This window comes from Doryrhamphus excisus, linkage group LG5 (assembly GCF_037039965.1).
Source record: "Doryrhamphus excisus strain RoL-2023G ecotype Guam linkage group LG5, RoL_Dexc_Guam_v1.1, whole genome shotgun sequence".
In the NCBI taxonomy this organism is placed as follows: Eukaryota; Metazoa; Chordata; class Actinopteri; order Syngnathiformes; family Syngnathidae; genus Doryrhamphus; species Doryrhamphus excisus.
In genome coordinates, this window is record NC_136361.1 from 15,798,443 (window position 1) to 15,815,193 (window position 16,751).

Consider the following 16,751-nt stretch of genomic DNA (forward strand, 5'->3'; position numbering starts at 1 on the left):
TATAAAATGGAACACTACTACTTGCAGTACAAAAAAACGTCCACTAGATGTCACCCTAACACCAACATTTAAAGCATATACAGCCTTTTGCTCGACACATCAACTCATGCGGCCAACAACGAGTAAATAAACACATAAATATACATCTACATATTTTAAATATACATTTACAGATATATTGTGTCCTCTGACTCAAGTTTTGGTTAAAATTACTCCCCCAACACCACCAGGAAACACACACACACACAAATTCAACCGACTGAGGGCGCTGCTGTTAGTCCTAAATCCAGTTCGGAACTACACTAAAAAGGCGATTATGTAATATGGACATTTATAGCTCCCATCTGTCGTTTAGTGAATCGTGTTCTTATTTTTCTGTAAGAAAAACCTTTAAAAATGACAATTAAGTGTCAAAATGAACACATGCATCACTCTCAAGCACGCATCCCAATTTACAAACAAGAGGTCAGCTGAGTTTACGCTAGGCCACGCCCCCTACGACCAGATGGTGGCAACACTCACGGTGACGTCACCCACACCCTTCGCCATTGGCCCGGTAACGTCACCCTCCCTGTCCAATCCGGTTCAGGTGCGATGACGTCACCGAGCTCCGTAGACTTCGTTCGCTTTGAAAGCGAGTGAGGGGGCGGGGTGAGCGGAAAGAAGGAGTGAGATGCTGCGTTCTGATTGGCCAGAGCGAGGTGAAAAGCATTGCTCTTGTTGCTGAGAGAGGAAAAGGAGAGGAAGAAGTTTTGCAGACACTTCCTGAAGCGGACTTGCAGGAACGACACGAAGCTCCTGTGTGTCGCCATACTTTGGACGAATAATGGTGTAAAAGAATAGTTCGATTCTTTGAACAGATTGGCACCAAATGCTGCAAATGATTTGATTCATATCCTCAGGGATTTTGCTGTCACTTACGCTATTCTTTCCAATAACGTGAGGAGGCAATTGTGTCTTTCTATTGGCGCTCCTCTCTTAAGTCCCGCCCCTTAGTCCTCCCCTCGTGCTGTTCCTATGGTTCCCAGAACTCCTATTGGCTACTGTAACCTTTAGGAAGGTACACCGGTCAAGCTTACCAACAACCACCACCATTGGCCGGCACCCTATGTCAGTCATGCGGACCTTGACAGCCAGCCACGCCCTCTCTTCATGGGACACCCACTCTGATTGGATACTGTACCTGTCAGCGAGCTGTGATTGGTCCCCTAGTCCAGCTGTTAGTGGTTCATTCACCATTTTGTGACTGTAGTGGAAAAAGACGAGCGATACTTTTGCGTATCCTTGATGGGAGTTTGTGTGTTGTGCTGCTGCTTAGTAGGGGGACACAGACCATGTTCCCTGGAAGAAAAGTGAAAGTGCCAAGCCGACAGCCGAGGGATGTTAAGCGGGTGCTGGGGAGCTGCCTCATCCGCAAAATAAGAACATAAATCTTTTTTTTCTTCTCTCCTGGTGAAGCTCTACTCGGGTGAGTTTACACTAAAAGTTACAAATGGAGGAAATGTGACCCTGAATACATTTCTTGCACGCTAATAAATGCCACACAAATGGGTTATTGTCGAGCTTATTTTTCCCGGAGCAACCGCTTTTGCGAGGAAGGCTACGAGTACACGACAGCTTTAAAACTTTCCCAAAATGTCCTACATGAAAACTACACCACCATTTAACACCAATCCCACTCAATTACACGCTTTCGCTACTTTTTTCGCCACCTTTTCCGCGTTGGCGTCGAGTAGATAAACAAGTCGACCCTATTTGTAGCACTGCGGTTCCGAGACTGAGCGTTTAGAGTTGATATATAAAAAAAACACACACAAATTCGAGCTAATATGTCGCTAATGTCGCCATTAAAGAGCCCACTTTGGTGATTTAGTGTAGCTCGTGGCTGTGTAGTAATGCGTACTACGAAGGTTACAACCATCACCACTAGCATGTTCCCTTCTGACTTAAGCTAGCCGACTTTAACAAAAGTGACACTTTAATAACTTAATGACTGGCATATATGGGGGTTGTGTTTAGTAATAAAAAAGAATGAAAGGAAGAAGAGGATGATTCCGGCCTATCCTGTTAGAAACGTCACTCAACTCTTGTAGATTTGCCTTGTTTTGTTTACGAGTATGCAGACTGGAGGCAGCAGCCTTGAGTCATAGCATGTTATTATAGTGCAGTAGTAGTACTAGCACATCAACACACTGGGACTTTCCTGCACACTGCCATTGCTTAATAGTGAGTGGCATCTTAACTCTTTAAGTTCTTTATATATCTTTGCGGAATAATTTTTTAGACACATTTTTTTGTCTTTAAAGTGCATCCTCCTACCTCCCAGGGTGACCCAGTTAAGGGCAAAAAGCTCGGTGTTACCCTGTGGAGGTGGTGATGGTGGTCTTCTACTATCATTATGGAATGTCATTTGCGTTGTCGTCACTGACGGCATCCATAAACGCTTCAAAGGAGGATGCATATGTGTTGACATTGAGATCCCACCCCCCCTTTCTGTGTGTGTGTGTGTGTGTGTGTTGCGTGCAAGCAAAATAAGCCACATATTTGTCCTATTTGGCGTATAATAATCGATATATTTACCAACAGTCATCAGTTATGTTATTGATATGTCGTTAGTATGTCAATTCTTGCATTTGGTCCCCAAGAAATCACCTGTGATTTGACGCATTTCTCTTCCATTACACACTTCATCACTGCTGTTTGGACCGACTGCAAGAACGCTTAAAATTACAGCTGTTTTTAAGAAATGACAGCAAAAGCAAAGATCCTCTACATGAATGTAGTTCTCTGCTGTTTTTAAAAAACAAAACTTAAGTCGAATATCTTCTATATGACGTGAATGCTCTGCTGTCTGTAAGGATGTACTACAAAAACAATATTCAAATATCCTCTTTGTAACAGGAGATCCATGTTGTTTTTAAGGAAAAATTGCCTGTTAAAGAGCCTTCCTATAAAATAAGTGCTCAGGACCTGCTGCCAAAACGTTAGATCCTCTCGATGACAGGAGCGGTCTGCTGTTTTTAAGGACATACTGCAAAAAAACGTGAGTCAAAGATCCTCAAAATGACAGGACCCCTGGGTGACCCACTTAAGGGCAAAAGCATCCCGGTGGTGGTCTTCTCCCATTATCACAGCTTGTCATTTGCCTCGTCGTCACTGACTGCAGCCATAATACGCTTTAAAAGAAGATGCAGTGCATGCAGTATCTTGCAAATACACTGCCATATTTTGTCCTAATTGGAATATTGTGTGTATTTGCTTGCCAGTTTGATGTTGTGTGTTGCGTGCAGGCAAAATAACCCGCTCTTGTTAGGCATCTACATTTGCATTCTTTATTTAGAAGCAGTAATATCTCTTATATGTGTAGATTGAACCAAAAATATGCTCTATTAACGCAGAAGATGCGTGTGTGTGTTCACAACGCGTGCATGGCTGCACTGTAAATTTGGTGCACCGAGAGAGCGTTTAAATGTGTGTGTAAAGTTTAAAGTCGTCGTCGCCACGCAGAGGACAAGGGGAGCTGGTTTTACATTGTTTACAGTGTTTGTCCGGTCCAGCGCCATGGAAACGACAGCCGCCGGTCGTCTTGTCTTGTCAACGCTTCAACACACGGAGGCATCGCTTGGCAGTGTGCAGTCATCACAAATATTACATGACGACGGGAGCTTTGACCTTCTTTTGGGTTAATCCTCCAGACTTGTCCAGCCAAATTTGAAATACATCTATATCTTTATTGTTTAAAATAACGGGACTTATGCAATCATTATACTGTATGTCTTCCTCTATTAACCTGTGGCCTATTGATCATACATGGCCCACAAGACCACTTCTTTATATATATATATTAAACCTATAGATCAGGGGTCTCAGACTCAATTTACTTGGGGGCCACTGGAGCTCGGGTCTGGGCGAGACTGGGCCGCATCAGGTTTTGAAAAAATGAAAAAACTTTGCTTTGGTTCCAATTTTCTACAAGAAAAGCTCTGATAAAACATTCCACTGTTCTCAAATATCTTAATTTTTATTTTTCTGCACAAAATAAGATGAAAAATACATAAACAAATAAAGAAAATCAATCAATCAGTAATAAATATAATAATAATAATAAAACAGCAAATAATAAAAACTTAAGAAACCACATATAGTTTGTGGGTAGACAAATTATTTTTTTCTGATTAAAATTAACAAAGAATTATTAGAGCCCTGTAGACATGACAAAACACGACTCACATTTATACACTTTTTATTGACAACATATTGCGTAACTGCAGGGTCTTGAGACACATGCTAACTCGCAAACTAGAGAGCTAGCGACCTAAACGGTAGCCTTCAAGTTATTTCCTTTAAACTTAAAAAGCCAAAAACTTACCACTTCCACATGGATAGGGAGGATAACTATTAACAGTTATTTAACCTTTAACATGAACATTAATCAAACATAATAATTTTTTCTGGGTACATGATACCATACAGCATCCATATCAAACTTGCGCGGGCTGCACTAACATTAAACTTTCATATCAAACTAGTGTCCTGCGGGCCACATTTGGCCCGCGGGCCGCATGTTTGAGACCCCTGCTATAGATGCTTTAGTATAAACAATATCACAGTTGATTCGCTGGTGGTACGTGGGCTCCATCTAATCATACACAGGAGCACCACATTTAAATCAACAAATACCGTATTTTCTGGACTATAAGTCGCTCCAGAGTATAAGTCGCACAAGGCCAAAAATGCATCATTAGGTAGAAAAAAACATACATAAGTCACATTTTTTTTCGGGTAATTTATTTTACAAACTACTTCACCAAAACAGACATTGCGTCATCTTGGAAGGCAAGTTCTAACTAATAAAATAATAGAGAACAGGCTGAATAGGTGTAAGATATGCTAACATAATAGTTATTTAGCTACACAAAAAATAAACATAAACAGAAAATGTGTCCAATGTTTATGTAACATAAACAGTCACTCTGGAGTATAAGTTGCAGGAACAGCCAACCAATTAAAAAAATGTGACTTATAGTCCGGAAAATACGGTAATTATATTAACAACTTACATATAAAATATGAATATTCATGGTTATATCAGCTCAAACGCCACAAGCCAGTTTACCCGCGAGTCCTAGCAACATAACAAGTTAAAATGTGATGGCAAACTCAGGTAGCAAAAACGGTATTGATATTTTTATGACCCGAATATAAGACGACCCATGATTATAAGAGTGCCGATTTATTTTAAGAAAATTAATGTTCAAGTTTCTAAATGTTTTTGTTATCAGCAAAACAACAACGGGTAGTGCAATAAACAGCTGAGTAGCTCGACGGTCGGTTGATGACTTTGCTGAATTGATCGTCACGATCTTAAAATTAGCATCTTGAACGTAACTCTTCACTTCTTTTAGGTCGCAGTTGCATCTTTTCAAGTTATTGCGGTAAGAAAAGCTCTGGCTCGCTTTAGGGCGCTTTAGTCATTTGGCACCACCTTGTTTGATTGCATGTAAAAACTCCAAATATAAGACGACTCATATTTTTCAGACCTGTCAGATATTTGGGTTAGTACTGTATGACGATCATTTTGGGTGTTTTTATAACAATTCCTCTTGGGTCTTTTTCTGAATTTTTTGAGGGATACAAAAAACACAAATACAGTAAATGGTACATCATATTAATTTTAGTATGGCGTCCTAATAGGGAATAAGTGTAGAACCCTCTCATGCGTTTTCTCCAACCTCCGAATTCCAATTCTTTTTTTCTTGAGTGAACAAGGGCAATGCTGCGACAGATTTTCAGAATACTAGTAAGAAGGAAAAGAAGGCTGTTGTGAAAAAAAACAGTAACACCAATGTACTCGCCCAAATACTTTCCAGTGAAAATAATAAAGCGATGGGTCAAGATGCCAGAAAAAAAAAAATCAGGCTCTCTGTTACAACAGAATGCCAGTACTTGCACACTCGGCTGCACACACACAGACATAGACACACACACACACACACACGCGGCACCAAGAGCATGACCGAACACATTTTTCCGAGCTAAGATCAGATCTTAGCGAGCAATGCTGTTGGTCGGTCAAGAACAGCTGACTTCTTCCTGCTATTCTCTATTTAGTGACATTCTATGAAACAGCAGACATTTGCTTTAAGTCATATTGATATTGAACATTTATGTGCTATGTTAATAACACAGTACATAATAACAATATATGTTATTAAATAGCTGCTTTTTGTCATGGAAATGAGCCAGAACAGAGGCGGGATGACACCTGTGTGAAAGGGCAGTGCCAACCATTGTGCTGATAGTTGTCAGACAAGTGAAAAGTAAAAGTAAAATTGTAATATTACAAGAAAATAACTTGCAAAAAAATTGCCCAAACTACTTCATGCACACAGTTTATTTTTTACTTTATTATTTCATCATTATTATGATTATTATTACTTGATTACTTTATTATTTTTACTAAAAAATCCCCCCAACAAATGTGTCTTTTTCAATTGAATTTTACAGGCTACAGGTCAAATGTTTGTCTTGATCAAAACTTTAGTTTTATTTAACAAAACTGCTATTTATTTATCAAACTGCTAGTCCGCTGTTTGTGTTGAAAGCAACAACCTGACAAATGTCAAGTAAAGAATAGTTTGTTATTATTTTACAAGAATAAAATTCTAAAAATAAAAAAAAGACTACTGTATAATGCAGTTACACGGTTTCTTGTGGTGTTATAAGTATAACACTACATATTATAAGTGTATAAGTTATTTTGTTTGTAGTTGTCGTCTAGTTAACTTTGAATTGCCATAAAATGAGGACTTTTGTTTTGAAAAAGTATGACTTCCTTTCTGGAAATATTTCAACTTTATTATCAGGAGTTTACTCATAATTTTGATATTTTTCTTGTAATATTACATGATTTTCTCATAAAATTATAAATGTCTAAAAAAAATTGTAATACAAAAAAAACAAAAATCCTCGTAATGTTATGATAATACATTTAGATTAAAGCTTTCTGAATAGTTTTTAAGTCAGGCTTTAGTAATGTTTCATACATTTGCAACCACCTAATTTTTTGTTTTTGATTCAGTTGGATTCAATATGTTAATAGTCACATTATGTTTACTTTCATTTTCATTTATCGTATTTGAAAAGGCTGCATTTTTCAGTGTTTACTTTCTGTATACACTGGTTGTGGAATCGTCATGGCATTACTCTGATACATGATACAATAATAACTGTAAATGTATCTGACGATGTAACTCCTTTGTTGAAATGTAAGGTCAAAGGTCAAACAAGAGAGTTTATATTGTAGTCTTTTAAGAATGCTGCACACAAGCGAGGTGATTTGTTACCTATTGTGTTTTACGGTGTTTTTTTTAACAACAAGGTCACCTTATGAATGTGTGTGTGTACGCGTCCGGTGTGTTGGTTTAATTATGAAGGAGGACAACAACACCCACGCTTACGTTTGCTTCCTCCTCCTGCCAACTGGGAAAGACTGAGACATGGAGAAAAGTGTGAGAGCGAGCGAAGACGAAGAGAGAAGCCCCGGCAATGCCGAGCAGCGAGGCTGTGGAAATTCCCAGCGACTTCTCAAGAGCGGTCTCTTTTTCACAAACATTCGCACGCTACTACCTCTTCTCCCACTCACACACTCACGCGTTGTTGGGTGACCTCACCCAGGCCGCTGCCAACCCCTTTCCTCCCCGATGGAAGGCAAACGGAATTGTTTGTTATTGCGAAGTTGAAGAAGTAGGAGTGTTTTGCAACATCCATTGCATGTCCGAGTAAAACATATTTTTGCATACTTAGATAAGGAAGTGGATTGACCTTGAATATCCTTTTTTTTTTTTTTTTTTTTTTTCAAAAAACGTCTGCAGGAAGCTTTTATGAGTCAAGTTCATAAATCCTCACACAAGCCGACTGCAATTATAGAGGATGCTTCAGAGCAAATGTCAAATGTTCATCCATGACAATTCCGATTTTTGAGTAAAGATATTAAACAAATGGGTGGCACGGCGGTCTAGTGGTTAGCGCGCAGACCTCACAGCTAGGAGACCAGGGTTCAATTCCACACTTGGCCATCTCTGTGTGGAGTTTTCATGTTCTCGGGTTTTTCTCCGGGTACTCCAGTTTCCTCCCACATTCCAAAAACATGCTAGGCTAATTAGCGACTCCAAAATTGTCCATAGGTATGAATGTGAATGTGAATGGTCTGTGATTGGCTGGCGACCAGTCCAGGGTGTACCCCGCCTTTCGCCCGAAGACAGCTGGGATAGGCTCCAGCACCCCCGCCACCCTAGTGAGGGTAAGCGGTAGAAAATGAATGAATGAATGAATGAATGATATTAAACAAATGGGTGGCGAGTGGTTAGCGCGCAGACCTCACAGCTCGGAGACCAGGGTTCAATTCCACCCTTGGCTATCTCTGTGTGGAGTTTTCATGTTCACCCCGTGCATGCACGGGTTTTTCTCCGGGTACTCCGGTTTCCTCCCACATTCCAAAAACATGCTAGGTTAATTAGCGACTCCAAAATTGTCCATAGGTATGAATGTGAGTGTGAATGGTTGTTTGTCTATATGTGCCCTGTGATTGGCTGGCGACCAGTCCAGGGTGTGTCCCCGCCTCTCGCCCGAAGACAGCTGGGATAGGCTCCAGCACCCCCGCGACCCTAGTGAGGTTAAGCGGTAGAAAATGAATGAATGAATGAATATTAAACAAATGTCTTCCTCTTTCCTTGTAGCTCTGCAATAGAGAGAAAAAAGCAAAGTGCCTTAAAGAAAAGAAAGAAGACAAGCGCCATATAATCTGCAGGACAGAAGAAATGAGACCGCAAAAAAAACAACGGGGACGATCCCCTTCATCGTCGAGAGGCCGAGGTGGACGAAGGAAGGCGGGCGTACAGCCTTCCCAAGAGAAAGACTCCAAAAGGATCAAGAGGGAGTCACCTGGAAAAAACTCACAGAGCACAGCGAGCACTTTGTCCAAGCAGTGCCCACCTGTAGCCGCCAAACTACTCGAGGAGCCCACCACAGACAGAGACCCCCCCAGGAGGGGCGAGTCCACCGGGTTAAAGAAACTCACCGAGTCGCCAGTCGAGAAGGATGCGACCGATACGGCGAAAGAAACGACGGGACGCCGCAGCTCATCCGTCGACTCCGTAGCATCTCCTACCTCTCCCATCACGCCGCCCGTGACCACAAACCACAACCCCAACCCGGCCTCGGTGTCCAGCAGAAAGACAGCCACGTTCAAGGCTCGGGTTCCCAAGAAGAAATACACGTATGAGCACTTTGTGAACAACGCCACTCCTCCCGCTACCCTTCCTACCTCCAGCCCTGCAACTACAGGCAACACTTCCTGCAATAGCAACAGCAAAATCGGTGACAGTGTAACCATGGCGATGAACAATGTCAAAAACTGCAACAATATTAGTCATTTAATTAACAACATAGTTAATGCTAGCATGAACAGTAGTACTAACACTAGCAGTGTAAATGCTTGCTCAGGTAATCAGCCATCAGTTGAACACACCAACGGTAAAGCAACAGAAAAAAACCAAGCCTCCATAGACGACGGGGCTCTCAGGACAGTAACCCCCCTAGAAAAAGAGCCCCAAGTAGGCGAGAATGAATCTGAAGGGGCCCCTAACTCAGTGCGCTCATCCTCCACCGACACAGCCAGTGAGCACTCATCTGATATGGACGTGATAGAAGCAAACGGACCAAGTAATCAAAAGAGCCCCCACGCCCCGACGCCCCTTCTTAATTCACTGCCCAAAGGGGTCAGCGGTGCAGGGGGGCTCGCAGAAGCTCTTGCTAAAGGTTTGAAAAACCAGAGAGTCTTGGCTCGTCAGATACGCAGCCCCAAGGAGAGCTCTGTCGGGTCTACAGGCGGGGGTTTCAAGGAGAGGGACTTGTGTCTGGTGTCCCCAGTGTTCAGACCTGGAGTGGTGAGGGGGGTCAGTGCGGGTACTGTTGAAGTACAGCTACAAGGAAAGGGGACTCTTATTAAATATCCTTTTGATGATGGGACCATGATGACATCATTAGGAGGTGTTGTTGACTTAGTCTTGGATGCGCCCCCACCCGGTATTTCGCCTGTTGCTGTCGGTACCAAAGTGTGTGTGCCCTTTGGTGGAGAAGATGGGGGTCCTTTACTGTACAGAGAGGGAGTCGTCTCTCAGGTTGACCCCCACCCTGGTGTCTCGTTCCCTTACCAGGTAGTCCTGAGTGAAGACACAGATCCTGTGGGTGGTGGCGCGGTCCGTCAGGGCGGAGACAAAAGGAAAACTTTGACTGTGTGGGTTTCCCGACAAAGCCTGAGACTACTCACCCCACCCTGGGATGTCCCGCACTTGGATGGAGGAGGGGTGCGGGAGAGAGAGCGGGAAAGGGAGAGGGAAGAAAGAGAGTGGCGGGAGGAGATGGAGGTGGAGAGAGAGGTTTGTCAGTTGAGCAGTGGAATGGGCGTACTGGGAGGGGGGGCAAGGTTGAGCCACGGTTTGTCTCATCAAGGGGTTGCTGCCGTGAATCCCTACGGAAACGGGCATCCACCTCGCCATTCGTCCACCGTCACTTCTAGTGGGGGGGCGACCACAGTCCATGGGTGCCGTGAGGACTTCTCAGACAGAAAGAGACAGAAACAAACCAACATCCCAGATGAAGATGTCGAGGTATCTCATTTTAATATGGCAATATCCACAGCACCCAAATCGAACTCCGCCCCCTCACAGCACATAAACATAATATCAAAGTCCAATAACTACCACTCATCCTCCCCCTCCCCCCACCTCTCTGTTGTAAGGGGTTTGGGCACCCCTCATTTCCCCACTCTTACAAGCCCCCAACCTCCTCCTTCACCTGCCTTACTCGGGTCTGACATGAACAATACTCCAAATCTACCTCCGACCAAGATCACTCCCACTCAGACCCCGACACCGTTATCCTTGGGGGGCAATTCCTCTACCTCTTCCCGCTCCAGGACACCCCTCTCGTTGGCTCAGCAGAAGTACAAGAAGGGCGATGTTGTGTGCACACAGAATGGCATCCGTAAAAAGTTTAATGGTAAGCAATGGAGGAGGTTGTGTTCCAGGGAGGGCTGCATGAAGGAGTCGCAGCGGCGTGGCTACTGCTCCAGACATCTGTCCATGAGGACCAAGGAGATGGAGGCCGCTGCAGGGGGTGAGAGGGGCGGAGGGGGAGGCAGCAGCTCAGGGACGGTGACTCCCTCGGACCTGCGGGGTCGAGCGAGCAGTGAGTTCGAATGGGACGACACATCAAGGGGGAGCAGCGAGACGAGTAGCAGGGGAGACTCCAGACCTCGTTTGCTCTTGCCCTCCGTCCTCCCGCACGACTTGTCAGCGCGGTTTGACTTTGACGAGTGCGAGGCGGCCACCATGTTGGTGTCACTCGGAAGCTCCCGCTCCGGAACCCCATCCTTTTCTCCTATCTCAAACCAGTCCCCTTTCTCCCCAGCCCCCTCTCCGTCACCCTCACCACTGTTTGGCTTCCGGCCTGCGAACTTTTCCCCGATTACTGCCTCGCCGGTTCTTCAGCACCGGAAGCACAGACAGCTCAGTGGGACGGGGGGAGGAGGAGGGGGCGGGAACAGCAAGGCAACTACTCCAGCCGGTGGTGGGGAACGTGAGAGACACATTTCAGGCGTCCAGCCCTCGTTCCACAGCAACCTGACATTTACAGTCCCAATGAGCCCAAGTAAACGAAAGCCAGACGCGCACCCCCCGCCGCCCCTCCCCCTGCACCACCACAATTACACGCCTAAGACAGAGCTCGAGCATGGCGACCTCAACAACTCTTTCAGGGTGCTGTCCCCGCAGACACCGGCATCACATTCCCATACACCCACCTTCTCACGGCCAAGAGGGGCGACCACCCCCTCCACGAGCAGGCCCCCGTCCTCCACCACCGCCTCCCCTCCTCCTCTGCTCGTGTCGCCAACACCTCCTTCTCCTCACACTCCTGATGGAGGGCCCCGTCGCATGGTCCCTGCATCCCAGCAGACCTTGCGAGACTCCCCCGTCATTGTGAGGAATCCAGATGTTCCACTAGCAAAATTTATCGAGTGTCCCTTGGGAAAAGGAGGTGAAAAAGAGGGAGTGGTTGAAACTACCTTAACTAAAGACAATGGCATCACCACATTCACACCCCAACCAATTCCTGGCCTCCAGGTTCCTGTCCCCATCAACGCCGCTGCCCCAGTCCCCAATGGCACCGTCCTTTTGCGCAGTCCTGCTCAAACTTTACTGCTCGTGTCCCCAACGCCGTCCTCTTTACCCACCTCGGACACCCCTGCCACACCCCTGCAGGCCCTCTCGGTCACCGTTGGCACGACGATCACTGCTACCGCTCCGTGCAGCGTGGACAGCACCGGGGAGCGAGTGGAGAACAGAGGCTTTGAGGGGGAGGTGCAACAGCCAGTGCCCTGCCACCCATCGCCCACGGCGCTGCTGCCTCTGATCCTGCCCATGGAGAGCCTTCACCCTGCACCGCGAAAGGACATCATAATGGGACGTCCCGGCACAGGTGAGAACTCTTGCATTTGTACAGGATCACACAAGGTCAGGGACATTTTGAATGCATGCAGATTACAGAACCTCCAGAGGGTATTTTTGAATAAGTAATGCAGATAGCATGCAATAACTAATGGAGCCACAATATCATAATTTAGAAAAATAAAATTAAATCCAGTTCATCTGTTCCAAAAAAATCAAAAAAGTTAACACATAATAATAATGTTTACAGTTTTACATTTTGAAATACATTAAATGATGAGGGCTGTCAGGAGATCAGAGAAGACCTGGATTTGAATCTCCACTTGGGAATCTCTGTGTGGAGTTTGCATGTTCTCCCCGTGCATGCGTGGGTTTTCTCCGGGTACTCCGGTTTCCTCCCACATTCCAAAAACATGCTAGGTTAATTGGCGACTCCAAATTGTCCATAGGTATGAATGTGAGTGTGAATGGTTGTTTGTCTATATGTGCCCTGTGATTGGCTGGCGACCAGTCCAGGGTGTACCCTGTCCGTCGCCCAAAGACAGCTGGGATAGGCTCCGGCATGCCCAGGAGGATAAGCGTGAGGATAAGTGGTATAGAAAATGAATTAATTAATGAAAACAATAATTGTAAAACTATAACAATGTGTTTTATGCTGACATTTTTGACAGTCAATCGTTGATAACATCATAGATGGGCACTGCCAGTCACTCCCGGTTCCGGTTGCCATTTTGTTTAGCTATAGGTTAGGACATTTTGTAATAAAAAATTACATTGCATCCAATACAGTTGGACTCACACAATGTATTAACATAACAACATGATAAAACATGTTGTATATTGTATGCTAACCAGAGAATGCACACTAACCGAGGCAAAATTAATTACAACAAAAACCACGCTAACTGGGGCATACGCTAACTGAGGTTCCAATGCATGATAAATGGTAAAATGCAATTTTTGCAAGTGAGCAATTGTTATACAATATCATCAGAAAGAAACATTATTCTAAACAATCCCTACTATTTTTTTTGCACAAGACAAATTGAAGCTCTGTGCTTATGTATACTTCTGTTATATTTAATGGTTCTTTAGTCATAGAGAATTGTTTTAAGAAAATAGTGATACTACAAGAGTAAAGAATAAAGTAGAAATATCTCAGCCACTTGCATTTAGGTTTCTGTGGGATTTTTTACATTAATTTGTTCAAACTGTATCATAATCTTGCAAGATTTTCTATTTGTAGCACTGTGATTTTTTTTCTTCTATTTTTATATTTATGACATTATTCTCATAACAATACAACCTAATTCTCATCGCTCCACAACCTTTTTTTCCCCCTCATAATTTTCCCTTTTTCTTTTCAGTGTGACCATAATAACCTAAATTGTGAGATAAAATCCATCAATGTGATCTGTTGAATCCTGTCACTGAGCCCAGAAATGACTTAGAAATATGCAGATAATCCAATTACATCATGCATAAACAAGAAAAGTGCCAAACATTATTCTTCATCGCCTATCTTTTATCCTAAAATACCAATAACCGTGATAAATATGCTATTTAAGCAAAGTAATGCTAAACTGCATTATCATTTTTAGCAACACATCTCAAATGAGATTACCCCCGCATTATAAAAGGCACGAAGGTGGCACATTGGCGATGCCCAGCGAAAGCATCTCCCTTCAGCCAACATGCTGTCGTCCCATATGGCATCCCTTCTTGTGTGTCCACAATCCTCTCGTCTCTGCACGGTCACGCTGAAAACATGTAAGCACCTGGGATTCATCGCATATCTGCATGATATTACACAGTTGATGACCCAAAAAAAAAACAAAAAAAAGAACACTGCAATGTTGTGCAATGAATGCTTGCTGACATGGCACTGAAAAGACACGGGCCTCATTCATAACTTTAATAAAAATAAGATCACATTTTTTTATTTTTATTTTATTGTTTATTGTGTGCATTTGCAGAGGAAAATTGTCCTTTACACCTTGCAGTATGTGTGCACAACCCTTTAGTGTTTTTGTGGACATTCAACAAGATTAACTTTGACTATCCGTAATTGAAGCCATAATAGACACTCATTATATTTGCAATGACACCAATTAAATAGAAAAAATAATTTTAAACAGATTAAAAATAACATCGGAACAAAAGCAGTGCTTGACTTACAATTAACATTTCATGACAATAGCAGCAATGTCGACGGAAGGTACTGTACTGTGTATGTAGGCCACTTATGGAGCTTGTTTTTGCTTTTTTGGAGAGAGACAGAATGGAGTTTATATTAGTCTGAAAGAAAGAGAGAGTGATGACGGCACACAAGAATAAAAAAGGCAAAGAAATAGGTGTGTCAGTATTTTGCCCTTAACCTGACCGACAAATTTATTTAGTACACTTTAGCCTGCTGACATCGTTTGATGTTGTTATTTGTGACTCATGTAAAGATGTAGTAGAACAATGTGTGGGCAGATATACCAAAGTGACCCGAAAGTGTGTGTGTGTGTGTGTAACTTGATATTATGAGAGTTTTAGTTAGAAACCATCAGTAAAATTAAACTGTACACTTTGACTGTGACTATATTGCTGCCTGCCACAACACGCTCCTCAAACATTATTGCTTTTTTGGACTTGTAGCTGATTGGACGTTATCCACCTATAGTGTCCCATGGTGTTTATTAGCACAACTACAATGAGGCGTCTATTTGGGTAGGGTGACACAATACACCAATGCACTGATTAATACTTATATTCAGTTAAGAGTCTCTATAATTTTTGGTTACATGGTCTGCAAAAGGGGTGGCACAGTGGTCGAGTGGTTAGTGCGCAGCTAGGAGACCAGGGTTCAATTCCACCCTCGGCCATCTCTGTGTGGAGTTTGCATGTTCTCCCCGTGCATGCGTGGGTTTTCTCCGGGTACTCCGGTTTCCTCCCACATTCCAAAAACATGCTAGGTTAATTGGCGACTCCAAATTGTCCATAGGTATGAATGTGAGTGTGAATGGTTGTTTGTCTATATGTGCCCTGTGATTGGCCAGTCCAGGGTGTACCCTGCCTCTCGCCCGAAGACAGCTGGGATAGGCTCCAGCACCCCCCGCGACCCTCGTGAGGAAAAAGCGGTAGAAAATGAATGAATGAATGGTCTACAGAAGCAATATGCACCAGATCAAAAAGCACTGGCATTAAGTTAAAAGCTGTGGCTGTAGCCAACCTCCTGATGTACTGTTTTTTACAGACTATGTGTCCGTAAATGCTAATTCATATTGACTGACATGTACCAAACGGAGAAGATTACTGTCACAGCAGCAAGAGGGCACTCTAGGCTTAACATGTCCATACATCCATTTTCCATACCGCTTATCCTCATTAGAGTATGCTGGAGCCTATCCTAGCTGAAACAACCATTCATACTCACATTCATACCTATGGACAATTTGGAGTCGCCAATTAATCTAGCATGTTTTTGGAATGTGGGAGGAAACCGGAGTACCTGGAAAAAAAACAAGCATGCACGGTGAGAACAAACTCCACACAGAGATGGCCGAGGGTGGGATTGAACTCGGGTCTCCTAGCTGTGAGGTCTGCGTGCTAACCACTTGATGTGCAGCCCGTCTTTAATTTTGTGAACTAAAATTCTAAATAATGCAATTTATAGTCCAGTGCCACACATATTTGTTTTGTTTTTTTTAACTCTTCATGAGTGACATTTTTTTTAATTCAATCCACAAGGTGGCAGTAGCTGCATGTGAAGTATCATGCGTGGTCAGAATCCAGCAGCTTTATCTACCTCTGCATTCACTTTAAAATGTCAGTGGTGCTCCCCAGCTGTCGATGTGAAACTCACACGGGTTAAACTAAGCCATGCTGTTCTTTACAATTCATCAGCTATAAATTGTCCATAGGTATGAATGTGAGTGTGAATGGTTGTTTGTCTATATGTTGACGAGGTTGACGAGGATTCGTTTAGCTGTCTGTCAAGAAATGGGACGATCCTTAGAACAGATGAAGGTTGTCACTGGTACCGATTGCAGTCCAATAACCATCCGACAGCATCTGCAAAAGAAGGGTTGTTAGAGGTCTCATGTCCTTCAGCGCCACAAAATTGCGGATTCGGAATTTGCACGACAGCACCAAAAATGGGACATTGAAAGCTTTCTTCAATGGAAAATGTATTCAAGAAAAAATTTAACCTTAATGGTCCTGATGGCTTCCAACATTGTTGAATGTTCCCACCTG

The 16,751-nt window shown here is 43.5% G+C and overlaps 1 protein-coding gene across 2 annotated transcripts in view; it reads left to right on the forward strand.

Moving 5' to 3' along the window:
• The first annotated feature begins 1,244 nt into the window (after nucleotides 1-1,244).
• cicb (capicua transcriptional repressor b) overlaps nucleotides 1,245-16,751 on the forward strand; it is a 40,178-nt gene continuing 24,671 nt past the window's right edge. For both annotated transcript variants that reach the window (XM_058053007.2, XM_078790777.1), the window contains exons 1-2: nucleotides 1,245-1,468; nucleotides 8,739-12,540. In XM_058053007.2, coding sequence (XP_057908990.2) covers nucleotides 8,820-12,540 — 3,721 coding nt within the window. In that variant the 5' untranslated portion in view covers nucleotides 1,245-1,468; nucleotides 8,739-8,819. The remainder of the gene's footprint in view (nucleotides 1,469-8,738; nucleotides 12,541-16,751) is intronic.